General features: G+C 36.2%; 1 protein-coding gene and 1 long non-coding RNA gene across 9 annotated transcripts in view; both read right to left on the bottom strand.

The window, feature by feature from the left end:
• LOC117997230 (protein sickie-like) overlaps positions 1-20,310 on the bottom strand; it is a 304,036-nt gene that overhangs the window by 204,095 nt on the left and 79,631 nt on the right. The window contains exon 1 of one of the 8 annotated variants that reach the window (XM_069509863.1): positions 16,999-17,499. The exons of the other annotated variants lie outside the window; for them this stretch is intronic. Within the exon in view, the coding sequence (XP_069365964.1) occupies positions 16,999-17,484 (486 nt within the window). The 5' untranslated portion in view covers positions 17,485-17,499. Of the gene's footprint in view, positions 1-16,998; positions 17,500-20,310 lie in introns of those variants that run through there. 8 annotated transcript variants of the gene reach the window in all.
• LOC138402281 (uncharacterized) lies at positions 12,744-14,398 on the bottom strand. Its single transcript, XR_011236711.1, has 2 exons — positions 13,537-14,398; positions 12,744-12,944 (listed from the first exon to the last, which is right to left on the bottom strand). It is a non-coding gene; the product is annotated as an uncharacterized lncRNA (long non-coding RNA).

Genomic DNA, 20,310 nt, shown 5'->3' with positions numbered 1-20,310 from the left:
TAACAGATATTGTTTTAACCTATGTCTTCTGTCCGTTGCTCGTTCGTCTACTTTCCCTCCGTCAAAATTAGATACACGTGTGACAAAAAGGAACAAAATGCGTGCTCTAAAGCTAAGGTGGTTTCAATTAGTCTCATCCAGTGACATCAAGGCTACCGGCACTAATTACTCCGATAACATGAGAGAGAAGCAGATAATTATATTTATCGAATGTGCATCTCTAGTGCCCAATACACACAAATAAGGTGCGGATACTGGTGCGGGTGTGGGTGCGGGTGCGAGTATGCGTGCGGATGCGGGTGCAGGCACGGGAACGAGTGTGGGTGCGTCTAGTTTAAACACTTTTATGCGCGTGCCCATTGGTGATGAGGTGCGATTCAGTCCCTGGACCTGTGTACTAGACGCACCTGCACAAACACGCCGTATTTCAAATTATGCTAAGTTTGTTGTGTAAGAGGTATTCTCGTCTGAAAAGCGGTCGATAATTCGGACGGAATAAACAATGGGTGAGTCATACAATGACTCAACTAAACTGAATTAAACTCTAGCTTCTATTTCCGAAGATAGAAGTTCATTGTAATAGATAAATGCTTTTGATCCTGCAAACTAAAGCTAAATTATGAATGAGCGAATTCGTACATTATAAAGCCCTGGTCAGACACAATTTAAGCCGGCAGCGACACGGTAACAACAGGACGGCGGACGTCATATAATCATAAGTCATGCAGCTCCTACAAAGTAATACGAGCTACTGTATGAAGCACTTCTGACTTCACACGGAATGCGATGGCAGAAACGCAGCTCCTTCATTCAACTCCACACTCCCAGTGTGCCCATTTGCTATTCCTTGTATAGTGCGCGCAAAAGAAATATCCAATCTGAAGTTATCCATCATGGCAGAATAACTAAGAGCATGTTTTTACTTTAAAGGGTTTGTGTATTTTAGATTATTTGATTATTTTGCTCATATTCATTTATTCATTGCTTTTCATGAGTTCCGTCATAACTTGACTCTCTTTCCGTCAATTTTCATGACATATTGGAATGTATCGTTGGAAATATTTTCTTATGTTCAATCAACCATTTAACATTCGGTTGTCAATAAATATGAGTATGATAATATTTCGTCCGTACATTGACATTGAGGATGATCACAAATCTCGATTACAACTTCAATTAGGCCAACGCAGGACATTAATATCGCATTAATACGGTATCAAATGACGCTGAATTATGATGGCTGCACGAACACCGTGCCAAGATAATATGTTGCGATTTAATTTTAATCATGTCAAAACCTACTCGTATATTAAGCACATAATTTAAAAGGTCACTGATAATAATTTATTTTTACATGCGCTTAATTTAGTAGCGTAATGTAATTAAGATATACTTTAAAGTAATCAACTTCTTATTTTATTTATTTATGTTTACTTTGAGAATTTGTATGGTGAATAAAAACAATAATCCTATCGTTAGGTAACGTGTTCTCCATGAAATCTCTTAAGCGGCATTTACACTCATACCCATTTTGCGTTTTGCGTCTGTTCAAGGTAAATTATAGCCGAAGATTCGATTTTGCGGCGAAAATATTAATCCCTCAAATTTATATCATATAATAATATGTGCATCATGATCAAGCCACTGGGAAGGGGTTGGATATAGTCTACCACGCTGGTCAAGTGCAGGTTGGCAGACTTCACACACATTCGAGAACATTATGGTGAACTCTCAATAATGTAGGTTTCCTCACGATGGATCTACATCCATACTTATTTATCGTGAAAATACCTACGTATTTTCACGATAAATAAGTATGTTATATGACACTTTGTATTTGTTTGGTGTGGACGCAGCTTTACGTCCACAAAAATATTTCCAAAGATCTCCGGTAGATACACAATAACCAATCCAATAACAAAATGTAAATACGTGTCACCTATTTGTAATACTGTGTTTGAATCATTGATGTTGGAATCCCCCTTTGAATAGCCTAACCTACTTCTGTATTCGATTTTATTGGTCTTATTGTCCAACAATACATCCGATTGTACTCTTCGTCTCGTTCCACTTTACAACGGGCCTAATTTATATTTCATTTCATTCAATTTAACGTCCCCCAAAGACCCTTCATAATCGAGTTGCAGCAATCAGAATGTTATAAATCAAAATAATTTCGTGTGCTCGAAACAATTCAGACGGTAAATGGTGAAGGCGTAACGCGCGCGCCTCAGTAACAAATGGTAGGTTTATGATTATAAGGGATGGAAATTGGAATAGTTGAATATATTTTTAGGTACACTGAATTTCCGCGAACCATGCTTGTTACTTTATTATGCTTGTTAGATTTTACCCTAATAATAGATTCTGCTATCAAGTATACTGTTTTCATCTGAAGTTTTTTGAATTATTCTTCTTCTTGATGAAGTTTAATTATTCTAGGACATAAATCTCTCGTATAGGTCCTTAGATTTCCTCACCCAATGGCCAATGGTAACGAGTCGTTCATTTCAAGCTGCTCCCTGACTTATTTGATGTTTGACTATCTATCTTTTTTTTACAATATTAGCCATGTTAATCATGATTAATATTCCCCTTTCCCCTCCAACTAAGTGTAAAGCTTGTGCTTTGAACCACCGACCTTTCGGAATTCAGTCTGCTAAAGTGACAAGTTTAGAGCCTCAATAGACAATAGCTAATTAAAAGGTTAAGTTATTGAGGCTCTAAACTTGCCACTTCAGCTTCGCAATAATTTTTACTATATCAGTTACTCTAGTTCTTCTCCGGATCCATAATGTTATTTTATGTAATCACCTGTTTTAAATTCCGAACATCATCACTTCATCGCCCACTGACTAACTTTGAGCTTTCTTATCAGCACTACTCAGTCAGCTATTACTCTCTCCCTCGCCCGCTAAGTACCTATCTAAAACTAAGTTTTCATATCCACCCTATAACGTTTTATTAATGCTTACTTACTTAATGAATACTTACTGATAAGCACATAAAAGTTTAAAATATACATTCCATCAGATTTTTTTTTGCAGTCATATAAAGATTGATGATCAGTTTCAATTCCAGGCACGGCACTCAACGGTAAGTCAATTAACTGCCACAAATCGTAATGAACCGTTAATGACACGTGCACCGAATACAAACGTTGTTTTTTAGATCTGTGGAATTATTATGTATGTTCTTTGCTAATATTGTATTTGCCACCTGTAATGTATGGACATACTGTAGTCTTACTGCTGCACACCCCACACTGCAGACTGATGATCAATTAGAGAAGCCCCCTCTAGCGTACATTTGTCATATGGCTGGGAGATGGAGCAGGCGTGCGCGTGGTGTGTTAGGCCGTGAGCCGATACTTCAGGATAAGAGAAAAACATATACAGTACACCACCAACTACTTAGGCTTTTCCAGATAGAAGCGCCGGAATAACCAGCTCTTAGTTATAAGATGTGATGTGTGGCACAGTTTGGTAAATAAACATATTTTCTTTCTTTCTTTCTTCTTTCTTTCAGTGGGGTGATTCACTAACTCAGTGTCTAACAGTGAATGACAGCCACCGAGCTCATTTGATATTGGTTGGTTCTACATTGCTGCTTCATTGAGTGACAATAAAATATTTTTTCGTAGAAAACCTTCAATGCATTAAAAGTAAATGTTATCTCATTACATGCATTATCTCACATATTTGTAGCTCATTTAGTGAATTAGCGAATCAGTAGGCAGGACGGCGAATTGGGAAACGGAAAGAATAGATAAGGCGTATGAGTTTAATTAGGTATAGGTAAGCACTCATAAATTATTAATGTGTAAAACCTCGCCCGGACTTCAAAAATTGTATCTATAGGTAACTTAAAATATAACTTAAAATGCATGATACTAACATTAGTTATATTTTATAACAACAATTTTTTTTTAAATATTTTCCTCGGAATAGTATTAAAAGTCACGTCATGCCTTGCCAGACACTTAACGTCGTCGCAACTTTCTGCCAGACCAGTGGCAATGCATAACGTGATTTCTTATACTATTCCGAATAAAATATAAAAGTGAAAATTTCAAGTCTCCACCTATTATGGTTCACGAGATACAGCCCAGCGACAGACAGACAGACGGACAGACGAAAGGACGAACGGACAGCGGAGTCTTAGTAATAGATCCCGTTGGCACCCTTCGGCTACGGAACCCTAAAAATTACAAATAGGTCCCAGACGCGTGGTCGCGATCTAAGCCTACTCAGCCACATTATGTGCCATACCTACTAATTACACCGACACATGCAGATTGCATGCTCGTGAATGAGACTAGTTAATATTCATTTGTCGCTGCAATTAAATGCCATTCATGTGAATTGAACAATGTTCATTCTTGCCATTCTTGCGGTCGTGACACTCTCGTGTTACGTCTACGTGATAGATATTAATGAAGAGCAAATGAGTTGTAAAGCTGACCGCATATAGGCGCAAGATAAATTTTTCAATACTGAAAACGTGTGTGATATCTACAGTGGTAGATTCTTCGCATCAGGCGGATTGAAGAAAAATGTTGATCGCTTCAGAAGAGAGGTCCGCATTTTTTTAACGCGCTATGTACCGCTGACATCACTTGCATTTTCACTATTGCATAATGCACCTTTTGCGCCTCCTGGCGAATATTACAGGTGTTGTTGCCTGTATGTGCGATCTCCTTAAAATCTTTAACAACTAAAAAGTATGTTTATAGTTTAAGTTCTAAACTAAAAAAATACACAGTTCATACTGCCTTAGCTGCTCCTACAAATAAAGTTCAGCCGTAAAACTAAAAATCAACATTATTTTTTCCAGTCATCTCATTGCTCTCAAACAATAGGAAAATAAAAACCTTCTACGTACGTTTTGTTCTTCATAATGCAAGAATAACAGGGGATTTTTCGCGGTTTCCCCTCATAAACAGTTTGGTTGGAAATACGGAGTTTTTCATATCAAATTGGCGCGTCCATTAGAACCCGCTATTCTTTTATAACAAAGGGCTGCCATTTTACTAGTGTTTTAGCCAAATTCCCTGTAATATATCAACATAAACATATTATACTTACGTACAGTTTATTTGAAGTGGGAATGACATAAATTTGCAATTTTATTATGATCAGCGGATTTAAATTTACAAAAAACCTACAAGAAGTTCGTATTGAAATAACATGGGAGTTCATCCAAAACTAAAAGACTAATTCCTCGTTTAAATAACTCGATGAAAAATTACGCGCACACGTCAGTTCAAATTAATTCAATGCATGTACAAAAGATGTTCGTTCCCGCGATACAATGGAACCAGCCCTAAAGGGTCTACCACACTAGTTCAGCGCTTTTAGCAAATAAACCGCTTATTTTTCTTAGGAATACCAAGTAACTATTTTATGAAAGATTACCGGATACCCGGCGTATGCTACTACGCTTAAAAACAACTCTAAAGCCATCTTCGCATTATTGCCTTTCTAATAAAACCGGTTTGGGGTATATCGGTTGGATCATGGATGGTTTCAAAATCTATAACGGACACATGTAGAAACATTTTTTTTGTATTTCATACATTATTTAGATAGATAAAGTGTAATATTATAATCCAAGTTAAACTGCCGAAATTAAATCAAATCGAAAATTATTATGAGTAGCGAAGTTTTAAGTAAATAAAAATAAATAATTTAGGGTTTATTTTGCATCATCAACAAAGAAAATACAGAAAAAAGACCAAAAAAACGAAGGATATACAGTAATTAAAAACTAACATAAAAAGATAGAAAATACAAATAACATAATAGCTATGTCATAAGTAGATATTGTCCTTGATAAGAAGCTAATCGTAACGTCAAATTAGCAATAATAATTTATTGGTCAAGACACAGTCTTTAACCTACAGTTCTTTTTCAGATTAGGATTTCAGTATCCTTTTAAACAATCAAGCCTAGCTTAGATAAGAAAAGGTTCAAGAGTCCCTCGGGGTTAGCGTAACAGGGTCTAATTATTTTAGTTCGACTGTCAGGCGTTTGACACGCTGCACGTCTGTCGAATCTTTAAGTCGTCCATGGCGATGCATTCCGATGCAATTTTGGGAGGACCACTCACCACAAGCTCACCTGTCCGCAATCCTAACATGCCTGCAATTTATTCGATGTCTGCTGTCCGATGACCGCACGCGGTGGAAATGCTGACGTCACTGTTCAAAGCATGTCACACTACATGACTATTGTTTATGTAACCTATATGTAACCGTTTTAATTAAGTATATTGTTTGAGGTAAAGGGGCAACTGATTTATTATTTTCTGGTTGACAGAATTTTTGTACTCTATTTTTTAAAGACCTCAAAATATTCCACATTTTCTATTTCTACTACATATTTCCAAATTGTAATAATGGTGTAAGTACCTTTTCGTTTGTGCGAACGTCACGCACTACTGACTGAACCGATTGAGATGAGAATTTTGTATTCGAAAGCATTTATCTATGGGTAAAAATCAGTGTAATAGAACCCGACACCCACGATACAGCCAGATCTACGCACAGGCGAAGTCAAGAGCCCAAGCTCTATCAATGGACTTGATTTTTTTCATTAATATTCATCATAGTATTCGTGACCGATGGCCAAGTAGGTATATTCATACAATTAAATTGGTAAACATAACCTTGGACAGGAAATTCCCATTGAATTATAATTTAGCACTTAGGTGTCCAGTTAATGTAATATTTACCTACTATTTTGAGAATTTCGGCTTGACAATGGTACTGAATCTGATGGCAACTAAATTTTAGAGTATTCGCATCTTTTTCTTGCCAATGTAATAAGAAAAGGACGAACAAACATTTTCCAAACAGCTGAATCGGTTTAAAAGAATCAGAAGCCTAGAAGAAGTGAATAGGCATCTTCTAGGCAACCGCGCTCTATCTTAGGCTGCATCTTTACTTGCCAGCAGGTCTGATTGCAGCCAAGCGCTAGTCTATATTAGATTTTTTTTAAACCGGCCAAGTGCGAGTCAGACTCGCGCACCGAGGGTTCCGTATTTTTTTGTGACGTAACCACAAATTCACGGTTTTCGGATTTACTCCTTTACTTGTGCTATAAGACCTACACCTACCTATAAAATTTCATGATTCTAGATCAACGGGAAGTACCCTATAGGTTTTCTTGATATACACGATGGACAGACGGACAGACGGACAGACAGACAGACAGACAGACAGATAGACAGGCAAATAACAAAGTGATCCTATAAGGGTTGCTTTGTTCCTTTTGAGGTACGGAACCCTAAAAAGAGATTCTAGAAGTCGCACATTTAATTAAAACCGTACTAAGTGTCGACTAAGTCCCGGGCCTAGTGTAGAGTTTAATACTTACGCACCACTTCTTGTTGTTCAGTAAATATTTCAGAGCGGGCTTATTATCCGGCTAATTATACAAAGGAAGTAGTTAGGGCGCTGCGGAAGGAGGGGACGGTGTTCGCCTTCTGTTAGTGACAGTGCCTACGTTCATTGAGCTTTGAGGTGGGATCACAAAGGCCTGGAGGTTTACTTCGCCTTGCTTATAGTGCTCCTATGTTTTATAATTAACATGTTAACACACTCGTTTTACGATATATCCTGAACTAAATAGGGCTTAAAGTAGCGGCTTTACGATAGCTTCCCAAATTGTAGATTTTTGAGGATTTTGTTCAAAAAAACCGACTTCCAAAGCCAACTACATAATCATGAACAGCAAAAATAATTTTTGTTTCTACACTTATGTTGAAGAATGGCAATGCGTCACGCGTCGATTTCTAATTACTTTACACGCTCACTATCCATTAAAAAAATTGAAAATCAGTTCAATTTGTGTACAATGTAGGTACATACCTACATAATATAAATAAAAGAAATGAGCGAATTAAAAACGTTTTTTTTGGAATCATAGTAGGTTAAAAAGCTTTATGATCCGTTTGAAGAGATATCCATTTCAACGATAGCTAAATGCATCTAGGAGCGCCCTATAGATATAGGTATAACCTTTATTTTATAAAGTGTTTCTAACTTCCAATGACATTATTTAATTTTTGTTATAGATTTACGGAACGTGAACTTTAAATAGTTGTGTTCAAAAGTTTCGAGGCTCTGGCACACAGAGGGACAGACAAAGTACATGTAAAATAGGAAGTTAGTTCCGCTTAGTACTTAAGATGATCTCCAAATTATCCTCTGAATACATCAGATCAATAATATTGAAAGAATTTTCCCTGGACTATCTCCAATTCATAATTTACCGATTTATTATTTCGTAGGAAAGAAATAAACTAGATAAATAGTTGCAAATAAATCTCAATTCAAGGCCAATTTCTGTATTACTCATCTATCTTCCATGTATCACCCCATGAACATATCTTGAAAAAAATATAACGGTATATTTGTGGAATAGGGTGAATAAATGATAGCCCATTTATAAACACTAGAGACGCACTGTTCGAAGTAAGAGATTACTTTAAATAAAACCCACTGTTGTTTTTGTAAACTTTTCTGGCCATATTTGTGACTGATTTTATTTTATACTATGTAGGATTGCGGAAGGATTTAGTTGTGCACAATATTATTACCTCTAAAAAACTTCCACCATTAGGTAGGTATGTGATTAATGGAAGGGGTTACAGTCCTCAACAATGAGGGTTACAACTCGAGAGAAGTAGGAGAGTTCATATTGACAATGAAGACAAGAGCTAATAAACTAAAAGTGGTGTGTCTGCCTAAAATATGACTTTAATTAAACATTGAAAATACAAGCTCTGCCAATTGGCAGTATATTATACACGCCAGTGCTACGCAAACAAAATTATATGTAAATGTATATCGTTTGATACCAAAGATTCCATTTTACACATGATATCCCGGTCCATGGCAGGCGTCACGCACATGCCGGTTCAATTGCTCATACATATTCAAAATTGTTTGAGGACAAACAAACCGAATTGCTTAATTTCTCCGCGATATGACCCTTATACACATCTACATAAAATTTACGTAAAATATATGGTATTCTAGCGTACAAAAGCTTCATCGTACCTTCGCAATGTTCCCGTATTGGATTCACCTTTAGTTAATTTTGCAAAATGTACTTTGGTCTGTTCGGTTTACAGTGGCAAACTTTCGCCGTGCGGTATTTCTGTCTACAATGTTTTAATAGGATTGAACAAAGCTGGGTAAATTTATTATAGGTAACTCTTCTTTTGTTTTTGTTTAGCGAGCACTCGTTATTCTAATAGCATTCTGGCGCAATACTGTCCACATTATTTCGATTCCATTACAACTATTTATTAAAGTGTATTGAGTCCAATGAACAAGCCAGTCAAGATGCGGTGCGGGTATAGGTAATGTGGGGTGGACACTGGGCATTACCTCATTAATGGCACCTTTAAGTGTGTGTGTGTGTGCGTGTGCGTGCGTGTGTGCGCGTGTATGTGCGAGAACTAGAGTAATCGACATAGCTCAATGGGTTGCGAAGCTGAAGTGGCAATGGGCAGGGCACATAGTTCAGAAAACCGATGGTCCAGATGGAGTTCAGAACCGGGGTTACAAGGTGCTGGCAACCTCGCACCGGACTGTGACCGGACACCGGACTTTCCTAAATGGAGAAGAGACCCAGAAAATAATGAATAGATTGCACTGGATTGAATCTTATGAAGGAGCAACTGCGATGCGCGACTGTAAACATATCGCGTGTGTACCTCAACTTTTCCATACATTTTTGCAACCTAGCCATCTAAATATATAAAAGGAAAAAGTGACTGACTGACTGACTGACTGATCTATCAACGCACAGTTCAAACCATTGGATGGATCGGGGTGAAATTTGGCATGCAGATAGCTATTATGACGTAGACATCCGCTATGAAAGGATTTTTTTTAAATACAACTACTGTGGGGGTAAAATAGGGATTTGTTATATAATCTACGCAGACTAAGTCGAAGGCATAAGCTAGTTTCCATATAAAGCACGTCACGCTCGCCGTCACGTATTTTCAAGTCTATTTTAAAATTTCGTAGATGAAGGGCACGATGGAGAAAAATTATTATAGAGCCATCAAACCTACCCACAAAAGGATGTAACTCCAAAAGAAGTGCCTAATGAAAAATAAATCTAGATAAGTAGCTCATATTATTATAGATGCAGCATGTAAGAGACACTTATTTCACAATAAGAACAGAAATTATAGCTCATGGCAACGTATTGTTGTCAGACGCTCTGCGCTCAAACGAAGCGAACAAAGTCGCGACGGGTTCCAACAATAAACGGAAAATTACAACCCCTAATGGGGCCGATTCTCTAGGCGGTTTTCTAATTTTAAAATGTCTAATATTAGACTTAGAAAGGTGTGTTATTCTGAAAACCCACTTAAATGACAGGTCTAACCTAAAATTGAATTTGACAGCACTAAACTATTCAATTTAGATTTTAAAGAGCAAAAGTTATTCTGTTGCACGAACTAAATGCCTAAATTAAGAAACGTCAACCTAAAATTTTCTAAAATTAGAGTGGACCTCGCGAGGTGCCCACTAAATTTAAAGAGTCTGCTTAAATGGCAAAATGGACGTGTTTTGAAAGAAATATTTTTATTTGAGTTTAGAATTGTTATATTTAAGATAAAAAAAGTGTCTTTTAAGTGTTTTAATTTAATTTAAACTTTATAAAATGGAAATATACGTGGTTTCTCTGGCTCGTCGTTAATTCGCAAAAAATAATTAGGTTGGTTATCTACTTTGTTGTCTAAGAGTATCAGACACCTCCACAGACATCCTGGCGGCTTCAGCAAGGCAAACCTAAGATCCTTAAGTCTCCTTATTTCTTAACTAGCAAGTGGCAGCTGTTCGAAAATCCTGTGGGACTAGGATACTTTTCTGTAGGTACTTAGCTTACCTACCTACCTAATAAAAGTAGCCTATAAGTATATCCTTCACTAGTATGTGTCCTTGTGAAAAATCTCTGTGCCCAACTAGGTTAGATGCATAAAGGAACATACCCAGAGACAAAAACTTGCATAGGTAGCTACCTAAATATTAGTGTGAACAAAATCTTTGCCAATTAGGTATGCCAAGGTAAAACTTGATGCCTTGTTATCATTATCAATGAGATTAATTCCTACTACCTACTACTTATTGCTAAACATATCAAAAATAAAGCAGAATAAGTGTGGTGGTAGAGTAGGTACTTATAATAAAGTTTAAGTTCTAAAATCTTAATGAGTTCACCTAAAGGTTTATTTATAGGCTTAATTAACAGATTTTACATTTAGTTATGTCTTATACTTACATACCCCTAGTATTGAACTAAGTACTTGAGTAGTACCCAGTTACTTCTTTATTTTCAACTCAGTAGATACCTGCTTGAAAGACTACCTATTACCTGCATAAGTAGGTACTTGCTAACTACAGTACAGTGCAGTATAGACAACTACAGCTAACTGACTTAGCCTGGGTTCACTTTAATCATCTGATAAGTTTTAGTTGAGAAGTACCTAGTAGATACATCTTGTAATTCCTAAACATATCATGATAGGATCTTGTTGAGTTTACCTATATAGGTATACCCATACCCATATGGGTATCACATTTCAGGTTAACTAGCTGACCTGCCTGAGTTGTACCTGCCCCAGCTTTGTTCGGGTGGAATAAGTACCTATGTAAGTATCTGAAAATTATGTCGTAGTGGTCTATATACCTACTTAAAGTAAACGTTCCTTACATGCAAATTCTCAAGTTTTTAAACTCAGCCGCTTAATAAATTACTAGACTCAGGAGTCAGCAGCTTATATGCTGATGTCAGTCAGTCAGTTTATATTTTTACATTTACATAATATGTACAGAAGAGAGAGAGAAAAGCTAGGACTTCTCCATAACGTCCTCAAAAATGTGTGAAGTCTGCCAATCCGCACTTGGTCAGTGTGCTAGATTTTGGCCAAAACACCTTATTCTGAGAGGTGACCCGTGCTCAGTAGTAGTGACCCGGCGATGGATTGATAATGATGATGATGATGTACTGACCTAGCTACCTGCCTTTAGGTCAACGGGAAGTATAGGGTACTTCCCGTTGACCTTGGGTTTCTTGACAGACAACAAAGTGATCCTATAATGGTTCCTTTTGAGGTATGGAACCCATAGTTAGAAGAGAAATAACGTCAAAAAATAATTTGATTTCTTTTATCTTTTCTAGATCTATTTTGTTGAAAACTAGCTGACTAAAGTTTTCTACACACATACCTATAATTCTAAAAATTAATACAGAAATCTATAGACTCAACCTTTATTTAGTTTGAAATCTATAGATCTCTGACTTTGCATAGACTTAAGATACTGATAAAAGAGACAGAGTTATATCATTGGCATAAATCTGTCTCGTTTTAACCGAAACTTAAGTCAGAGCAAAGTCAAAGTATGCTCTCTACACATATATGCTTAAAGTATTATGTTTTAACTATGTCTAGTCTGAGCTAATTCAAAGTATAGGTACTCTATAGATTTTAGCCAAAGAATATGCAAACCTCAAAAAATGTTTTTATAATTGTTATGGCGAAGTCTGCATTGAAATTGATATAAATAGGGACTGAAAACTAATTTTGAACTATTTATACCTATAGATTATAAATTTCATTTTCAGGTAGTAGTAGTACAACTTAGTCATACTACAGCTGCTCAGTATGATGGAGGCAAGAATTTCCTAACAAAAGCAAGAAAACTTCAATCAGATGATTAACAATTACTTTTATTAAATAAAATAATAAAATATAAACATATGTTTCATTCTGTACTGTACATAATTAATATTTATTTCAATAACATTTAAATAAAAATTAAGTTTAGGAAACAACTGTTCATTTTTGGTAGATGAGTGGACGGAACATCTTTTTAACTCGCAGACTCCATATACTTGGTTTCATGAAATGGGCTGAAATAAAAATTATCAACGTTGAAAGTTTGTTATGATGATGTGTTGAAAGGTTTAATGTATGCTACACTTCTATTTTTTGCTATGCATACTAGCTGTTTACTTTGCAATTAAGCATCACTTTCTTTAACGGTGAACCAAACCATTGTGAGGAAACCTAAATGCCTGAGAGTTCTCAAAGGTGTGTGAAATCTGTCAATCTGCACTCGGCCAGAGTGGTGGACTATGGCCAAACTTCCTGTTTTGAGAGAAGACCCCTGCTCAGTAGTCAGCCGGCAATGAGTTGATCGTGTGATGATACTAACTGTTGCCTGTAATTATTATTTTTATATAGGTATGCTACACTTCCATTTTTTGCTATATTATAATATGTACTAGCTGTTTAATAAGCAATTAAGTATCACTTTCTTTAACCATGAAGGAAAACATTGTGAGGAAACCTACATGCCTGAGAGTTCTCCATAGTGTTCTCCAAGGTGTGTGAAGTCTGTCAATCTGCACTTGGACAGAGTGGTGTACTATGGCCATACTCTTCTCATTTTGAGAGGTGAGCTGGCAATGAGTTGATCATTATGATGATACCAGCTGTTACCTGTTATTATTATTATTATACACGTAGGTATATACATTCAATCTTGATCTTGTAGGTACTTTCATGCCTTAAATCACATTACCGCCTTAGTTTGTTGAATTCATAGCAGAATTCATGGATACCTCGTTCCACGTCCTTGCACGCCAGATTTGTAAGTATACCGCCAAGTTTCAGAACTTCCTCGCTGTATATTCCTTTACCTGTATATTCAATGTACTCTGTGGCAGTCAGTTATTTAGAATGATTGCTTTTCATCTGTTTGCATTGATTTCCTTATTAGCAAGAGTTTGACAATTAGGTACCTCGGTGATTTCGAGGTAAGGTAGGTAGGTAAGATTCCAAGCAAAATTCTTTGCTTTTATCTATTTTATGCACATAACCACTATTTTCACAAAGTTTTGTAACAAAAACTAAGATTCTTTAACCACAAAACATAAAGAAATTAGGTTAGAAATTATATTTGCAACAAAAATAATAGATCAGTTTTTTAACTGGTTTTACGGCTCTGGGTTCTAGCACTTTTGATCAAAGACTTAAGCCTACTTCACACGATAAAATGAACAAAACTTCAATTTTCGACACTTTTATTGTGATTCGACCTAATTAAATCAAGTAAAGTTATTATTTTTGTATTTCAAGTAACATCGTTCGATATTTTTCGCAAAAAATAGTTTTAAGATTAAAGGGGAAAATCAAACACAACATTAGTGCAGTTCTTGTTATCTTAAATAGCAACACTTACTATTCAATTCAAACGTCATTTTAGACGGCCATTTAGGATGTTTAAATTTAGTTGAAGCAAAAAAGCGAATGCAGTTTAGAAATAGAAATCCTAAAATTAAAGAATCTAAAATTTAGTTTAGGTTTAGGTTAGGGTACAACAGAATTAGCGCCATTACTTATATAAAATCCTATCTACATTGCTAATCTTACCTCACTTTTCCGCTTCGTAGGCAAAAAGAAGGCGGGGGTGGCGAGCCGGCTAATTCGATATTATTATTGTGGCCAAAACGACGGAACGAATCTTGTAACGTTCGCTGACAGTAGAAAATATGCAATCGATGTATGAGACGGGGGGACACCACGCACACCCGCACGTCATCCGCGCTTGCCCGCACTGGGGTAACGCGGGGGCTGTGCGGGTGTGCGGGGCGTTCCCTACCCGATTGTCATTTCGACCTGTCGCGTACTATACTACTACTTGTAAAATACCTTTGTATTCTGATACACTTTAACATTTTCCTATATGGATTTGAGGCGCGTAGCGGAGATGCAGTGGGGACGCGGTGCGGACATCAGATGTTCCCTTCATAGAGGTTTAGCCTTTGTCTGTATTCTGAGGCCTTTGTATGGCGTAAAGTGTACATCATCATAAAGGACATCGTGAAATTCTTGCACACGTCATCATTTTAAATCTATGAAAGACACTGAACTCTGAAAAAACTGCACCTATCTCACTGTTCAAAATCTTAAGCGGATTGACGGCCGAATTTAATAATAAATAATGAATCAATCTATCTGTATTTTGTAATCTCCCGATAAGTTATTACTTTTCAAAAAATACAAAAGACCATACAACTTTAAAAGAAATGAACATTCTAGTGCTTTTGACAAATAACTACGTTGCTATTAACTTATCGACTGAGTACAGATATTATTGAGATTATTATTAATTTCGAACGTTACTGAACGTAGATCCGATCTGAAATTTTACATTTCCCGTTTTAAAATTGTCATACAAAAATAATGATGGCTGTACTGAGATAAGCAGATAAACCGCTTATACTCTAAAATATTTTATTTTTCATCAAAGAATTTTCATAACAAATTGTTACTTTGTTAGCCACTCATTTGAACAAAAAAGCTTATAAATTTCTCATTATTTAATAAAGCCTATAGTTACTATACATTGCTTAATGTTTCCACTGAATTTGATTTTCTATTTGGGCTTAATCTATTCTGTATCAGTCAACGAGACAAATTGTTTGGTAATACGCGGAAAATAGCGCTTCACGCGTCATTACGTTTTGGTGTTGCATGGGATATTACCACATCGCATTGTTCCCGATAGTTGAAAGTAAATTGTAGCTTAATTTTATATACAAAACTATTGACTACGCCAAATTCATTGCGTAAACTTCATTGTAGGAAAAGTAATAAAATTGACAATAGACGGAATGAAAAGTAACTATTCAGAATACTTAATAGTACGTCTTAGGTACAGAAGGCTAAATACGCATAGAGACTAGTCAGATGGCACAGCGGCGCTGTGGCCCAAATTTTAATAAACACCTCTCTTTCTATCGCATAAACACCTATCTCTTATCTCTCTCTCTCATAAGAGATAAGTACCGTGAAGGTGACAAGGGAGAGTGGCTGTAGGTATATTTCTCGGGTCAGATGATCAAGTAAGCCCGGTCTGCAATACAGATAATAATCTGTGACTGAAATCTGAATGTGTATATAAAATGTACTACGAGATGAGTTGTAAGAGGCGCAAGAGCCGCAAGAGCTACCAGAGCCGCAAGAGGCGCATCCAATGCATTCTTCAATGCCTAAAACTCGTAAATCGTCAGGAACAAGTTCCGCCGTATCGAAGAAATACTAATTACGTCACCAAGATATTGGTACTGGCATAATACTAATGCATTAATATAGCGCGCCAGATGCTGCTGACATCACTCGCTTTTACAGTCCTGAAAAATACGCATCTGTTGCGTAGATCTTACGTCACCTTTAAAAGGTAAAGATCAGCAAGCAAGGAAAAATAAAAAATTAAAATATTATGAAAGCAGTCAGGATTTCTTGTATTTCCTTAAATCAAATATTTACTTAAATTCAATTTCAAGAAGTTCTCTCTAGCTCACAAGGCTATTTATTCCTTTGCAGCGGAGCAACCTGGGGGCGCATTTAGATTGAAATTTTCATTTTCTTTAAAAAAAACAAGCCCGCTTTACGCCCCTCTCACCGTCAAAACAGATTTCCATTCGAAATTCCTAGTTTTCTATGGTCTGAAACGCTGTTTAAAGATAAACGTTTTCCACTTGAAAGACATGAAATGTAGCATGCATTTAATCAGCTTATGTGACACCGGTACGCCTTTTATAGGATAAAGAAATTTTTCAATCCGTGAACAATCACTTAACACAACAATAAAAAAATAACTTAAATGACGAATACCTATACAAATTCAAAATTTAATACGTTGATTGCAATGAGCAAAATAAAATTGGTAATTAGTAATAGACCTACCTGATTCGTTTGTAGGTAGAGGTACACAATCACTAAACTACACTAAATTGAAAGGTCTTTTACAAATAGTGCTATCTATCGTTTTGAAAATGTTGTTGCGGAAAAGAATCGCATTTCTTTAAGACCTATTAATTTACTTTAGAGATTGTGCACCATTGCCTGTATAAAAATCTAATTAAAGTCGAATTTATTTAAAAGGGTTTCAATTACCTCGATTGTAGTCTTTCCGGAGTCCTGCCATTTCATAAGATGCTCGCCCTTGAGGGACCAGCCGGGGGCATAGCTTATCAGTCCCCCCGGCGTTCCTGCCTTGTTACCCGTAGTTACCTCACTCTCGGCTTTCTTCTTTGGGCTTGTCTGAAGCCGGAAAAAGCTGCGCCCATGAATCTTGCAACTTTTCCCCCCTTTCGAGGGTGAAAAGAAAAATGAGCTCTTTTTAGGCGATTTTTCTTGCTCGTCGCTTGACTTTGAGGCACTTGCTTCTTCGGTTATGTCTTGAGTAGTTGTTGGAATTTCACTCTGCGCACTACAACTTGGCTTAGGAGCCGTACTTTCATCAGCAACGAATAAAAGAGTCCTTTGTACAAATGGTGTTGCTTTGTTATAGAACTCGTAGGGTTCCGGAACTTTGAAACTCGTTGGTGTAGTCGTGCGGTGCGACTTCGAAAATCTTCGCTCCATGTATTTTCTTGCCATACCATGCCCTTATTAAAATACTTTCTTTCACTAACTAGGACGTATTCATTTTTACGTGCAAAGTTTATTCGTATTATAGAGGTCAATTTCACTGTCTTATTTGCAAATAATTAAACATATTTAGTTACATGCAAGTTATGTGTAAGGAGGTAAAAATCATAAATATTCAAAAAGAAAAAATATATTTTGGTGCAAAAAAAGCGTAAATGTTTATTAATAACATTATGACGTTGTTAGTCAAATAGTTATTTTATTTATGTATAATTAAATCGCCCTGAAGATCTTGAATTATATCACATCTAGTTAATTTATTTCAGCTGAAAATCCGGATTGCAATTTTCACGCGGAGGCTCCAATCGATCGCTGCGTGGATAAACAGTGTACCCTAACCTTATGCGTGCAAATTAACAAAAGCATCTATAAAAGTTCTATTACCGTAGAATAGAGTTCATTTTTATATTTCTAAAAATTCATATAACTTTGTGAAACTCTTTCGGTAAGTAAGAGTAGGCAAAACACGTCTTACATATTGAACTGAATACTGTATGAAACTTCTTGAGATTGTAGCGATTGTATTTTATGGAACAGTTTCTTTCACAAGTCGTTGTACAAACTAACTTTTCGTCATATCTAAACTACATCATTTATGATACAACATCATTAGTCAAAATTTCATTACTATATACTGCTTGAGAAGTAGGTATTAATTTTTAAATTCCTCCTTGCTTCGCTTTAAACTGTCTACGTACGTAAGCCTAGTAACTTAATCAAAGGTAATAAAATATTATGATTTAAGTGATAGGCAAACTATCCTAGTTCGTAATCCTAATCAGTTTAGCTGATACCTTTTACCCTGAATTAACACATTAGGCTTCTTTATTATTAGGATATTAGCTACCGCAGAAACGGACGCGGACGAAGTCACGGGCATCATCTAGTTTCAAATGAAACTTAAAATAACAATTGGAAACTACAATAAAAGTGTATAGTAGGAATCTAAAATCTATTATTATATAGAAAGAGTAGACATGCTTTCGAAGTCAAAGGGCCTCCCCCTGTATTTATTAACACGCACCGAACTTCACAGCAATTAAGCTGTCATCTTGCAAGGTGATCGCTACGAAATTTTTTCTTTTACAAAGTTTTATTTAATTATTGAAAACGGGGACGGTTTTTAAAAGCTTCAAAATTAGTCAAGTTACGAAGCAATAATTTTGACACAGCGTCAATCTTCACTGTCTTTAGTTACAGAGAGTTACAGTCATTCAAATGTTTCTAAACTTTAGTTTCTTGTATACTATATAATCCTATAGTAGGTATAGTATACAAAATAGCACATTTTTTTGTAGCCTGCAAGGTATTATATTATTTCTTGTGACCTTGTCCTTTAAGTACAACTTGCAACCAATCTTCCTAAAATGTATTTAGATCGCTAAACTGAAAACTAGGAGATTTCATTTGTTTTTTAGGGTTCCGTACCTCAAAAGGAAAAACGGTACCTTTATAGGATCACTTTGTTGTCTGTCTGTTAAAAAACTTATAGGGTACTTCCCCTTGATCTAGAATCATGAATAGCACAAGTAAGGAGAAAAATCCGAAAACCCTGAATTTGTGGTTACAACTTATGGTTGCGCTTGAAGACAATTAATAAAAGTATTGATGAGATCAAGGTTGGAGAGCGCTTGCCAAGAGGTTGTAGAGTTCAGATTCTCGAATATAACAAAAAAATGTCTATTTTGCCAAAGAACCCTGTACAATGACAGACACGAGGCCTGCTCAATAATCAATACATCAACACGAACTTCATAAGTTCATTTCAATCGTTTGATTTCTGAATCGGACTGCCGATTATCTGCAAGGGTGCAGGCGGTCAATTCACTCTGACCCTAGTGTTATTGTCGTAATACCATGCCGGATCGGCCATTTCAAACTTCTGGGACCGTTTTTACTGGTTACAATATTTGGCGTTTACTTTACACACTGTAAATTATAGGATTATAATAGCTTGCTGAAATATCGAATTCATTTTGAAGAAGTAATATATGGCTCAAGGTAAATGTTTTTGATCAGTAAACTACTACTTTACTATTTTACGAGTACATTTAAAGTTCTACAGTAAACTTTCATGTTTCAAACTTATTTAGTTAATAAAAACAACTTTGGTATCTACCCTAGGTATCTACGGTAAATCCCTAAGTTAGTTCCCTTAGTTTTTTTCAATATAGACCTTTCTAAAAACTTGACTGCTTTCAGTCGTCTTGTTAAAAAACATTACATATCTTAGACTCAATCATCATTGTCCACCAAGTGAGGATCACACACAGTCAAGAACTAACGTTTTATAAAATATAAATAATAAGTAAATAATTCATGTTATAATAGTGTTCTGTTATATCAAGTTAAAAATATGAAATAAAAATTTAAAACTCATCAGAAACGTTAGGCGCGGTAAAGATTTATCTCCGTAGCCAAAATAGAAACAACTTCAGGTAGGTAGTATCCACGAAGTCATTTGATCCATTATTCCCAGTCGACTTCCCCCGCCTTTGTAAATAGCTTTCCGATCCGAAGGGGGACTTATTACATTTCGATGACATGACGAATTGGAGATGACATATAGGGATGCTGTACAATTGACCACGGAACAGCATGAAAAGAAAATGTACTGCCTTGATGCATTAAGTTGTATTAATATCCTTACTAATATTATAAATGCGAAAGTGTGTCTGTCTGTCTGTCTGCTAGCCTTCCACGGCCCATCCTTCCAAACGATTTTCGAAATTTGGTGCAGAGATAGCGTGCATACCGGGGAAGGACATAGGCTAC

Source organism: Maniola hyperantus, chromosome 4 (assembly GCF_902806685.2).
Source record: "Maniola hyperantus chromosome 4, iAphHyp1.2, whole genome shotgun sequence".
Classification (NCBI taxonomy): domain Eukaryota; kingdom Metazoa; phylum Arthropoda; class Insecta; order Lepidoptera; family Nymphalidae; genus Maniola; species Maniola hyperantus.
The sequence above is the reverse complement of the archived record's forward strand: the minus strand, read 5'-3'. Positions and strand labels throughout refer to the sequence as shown.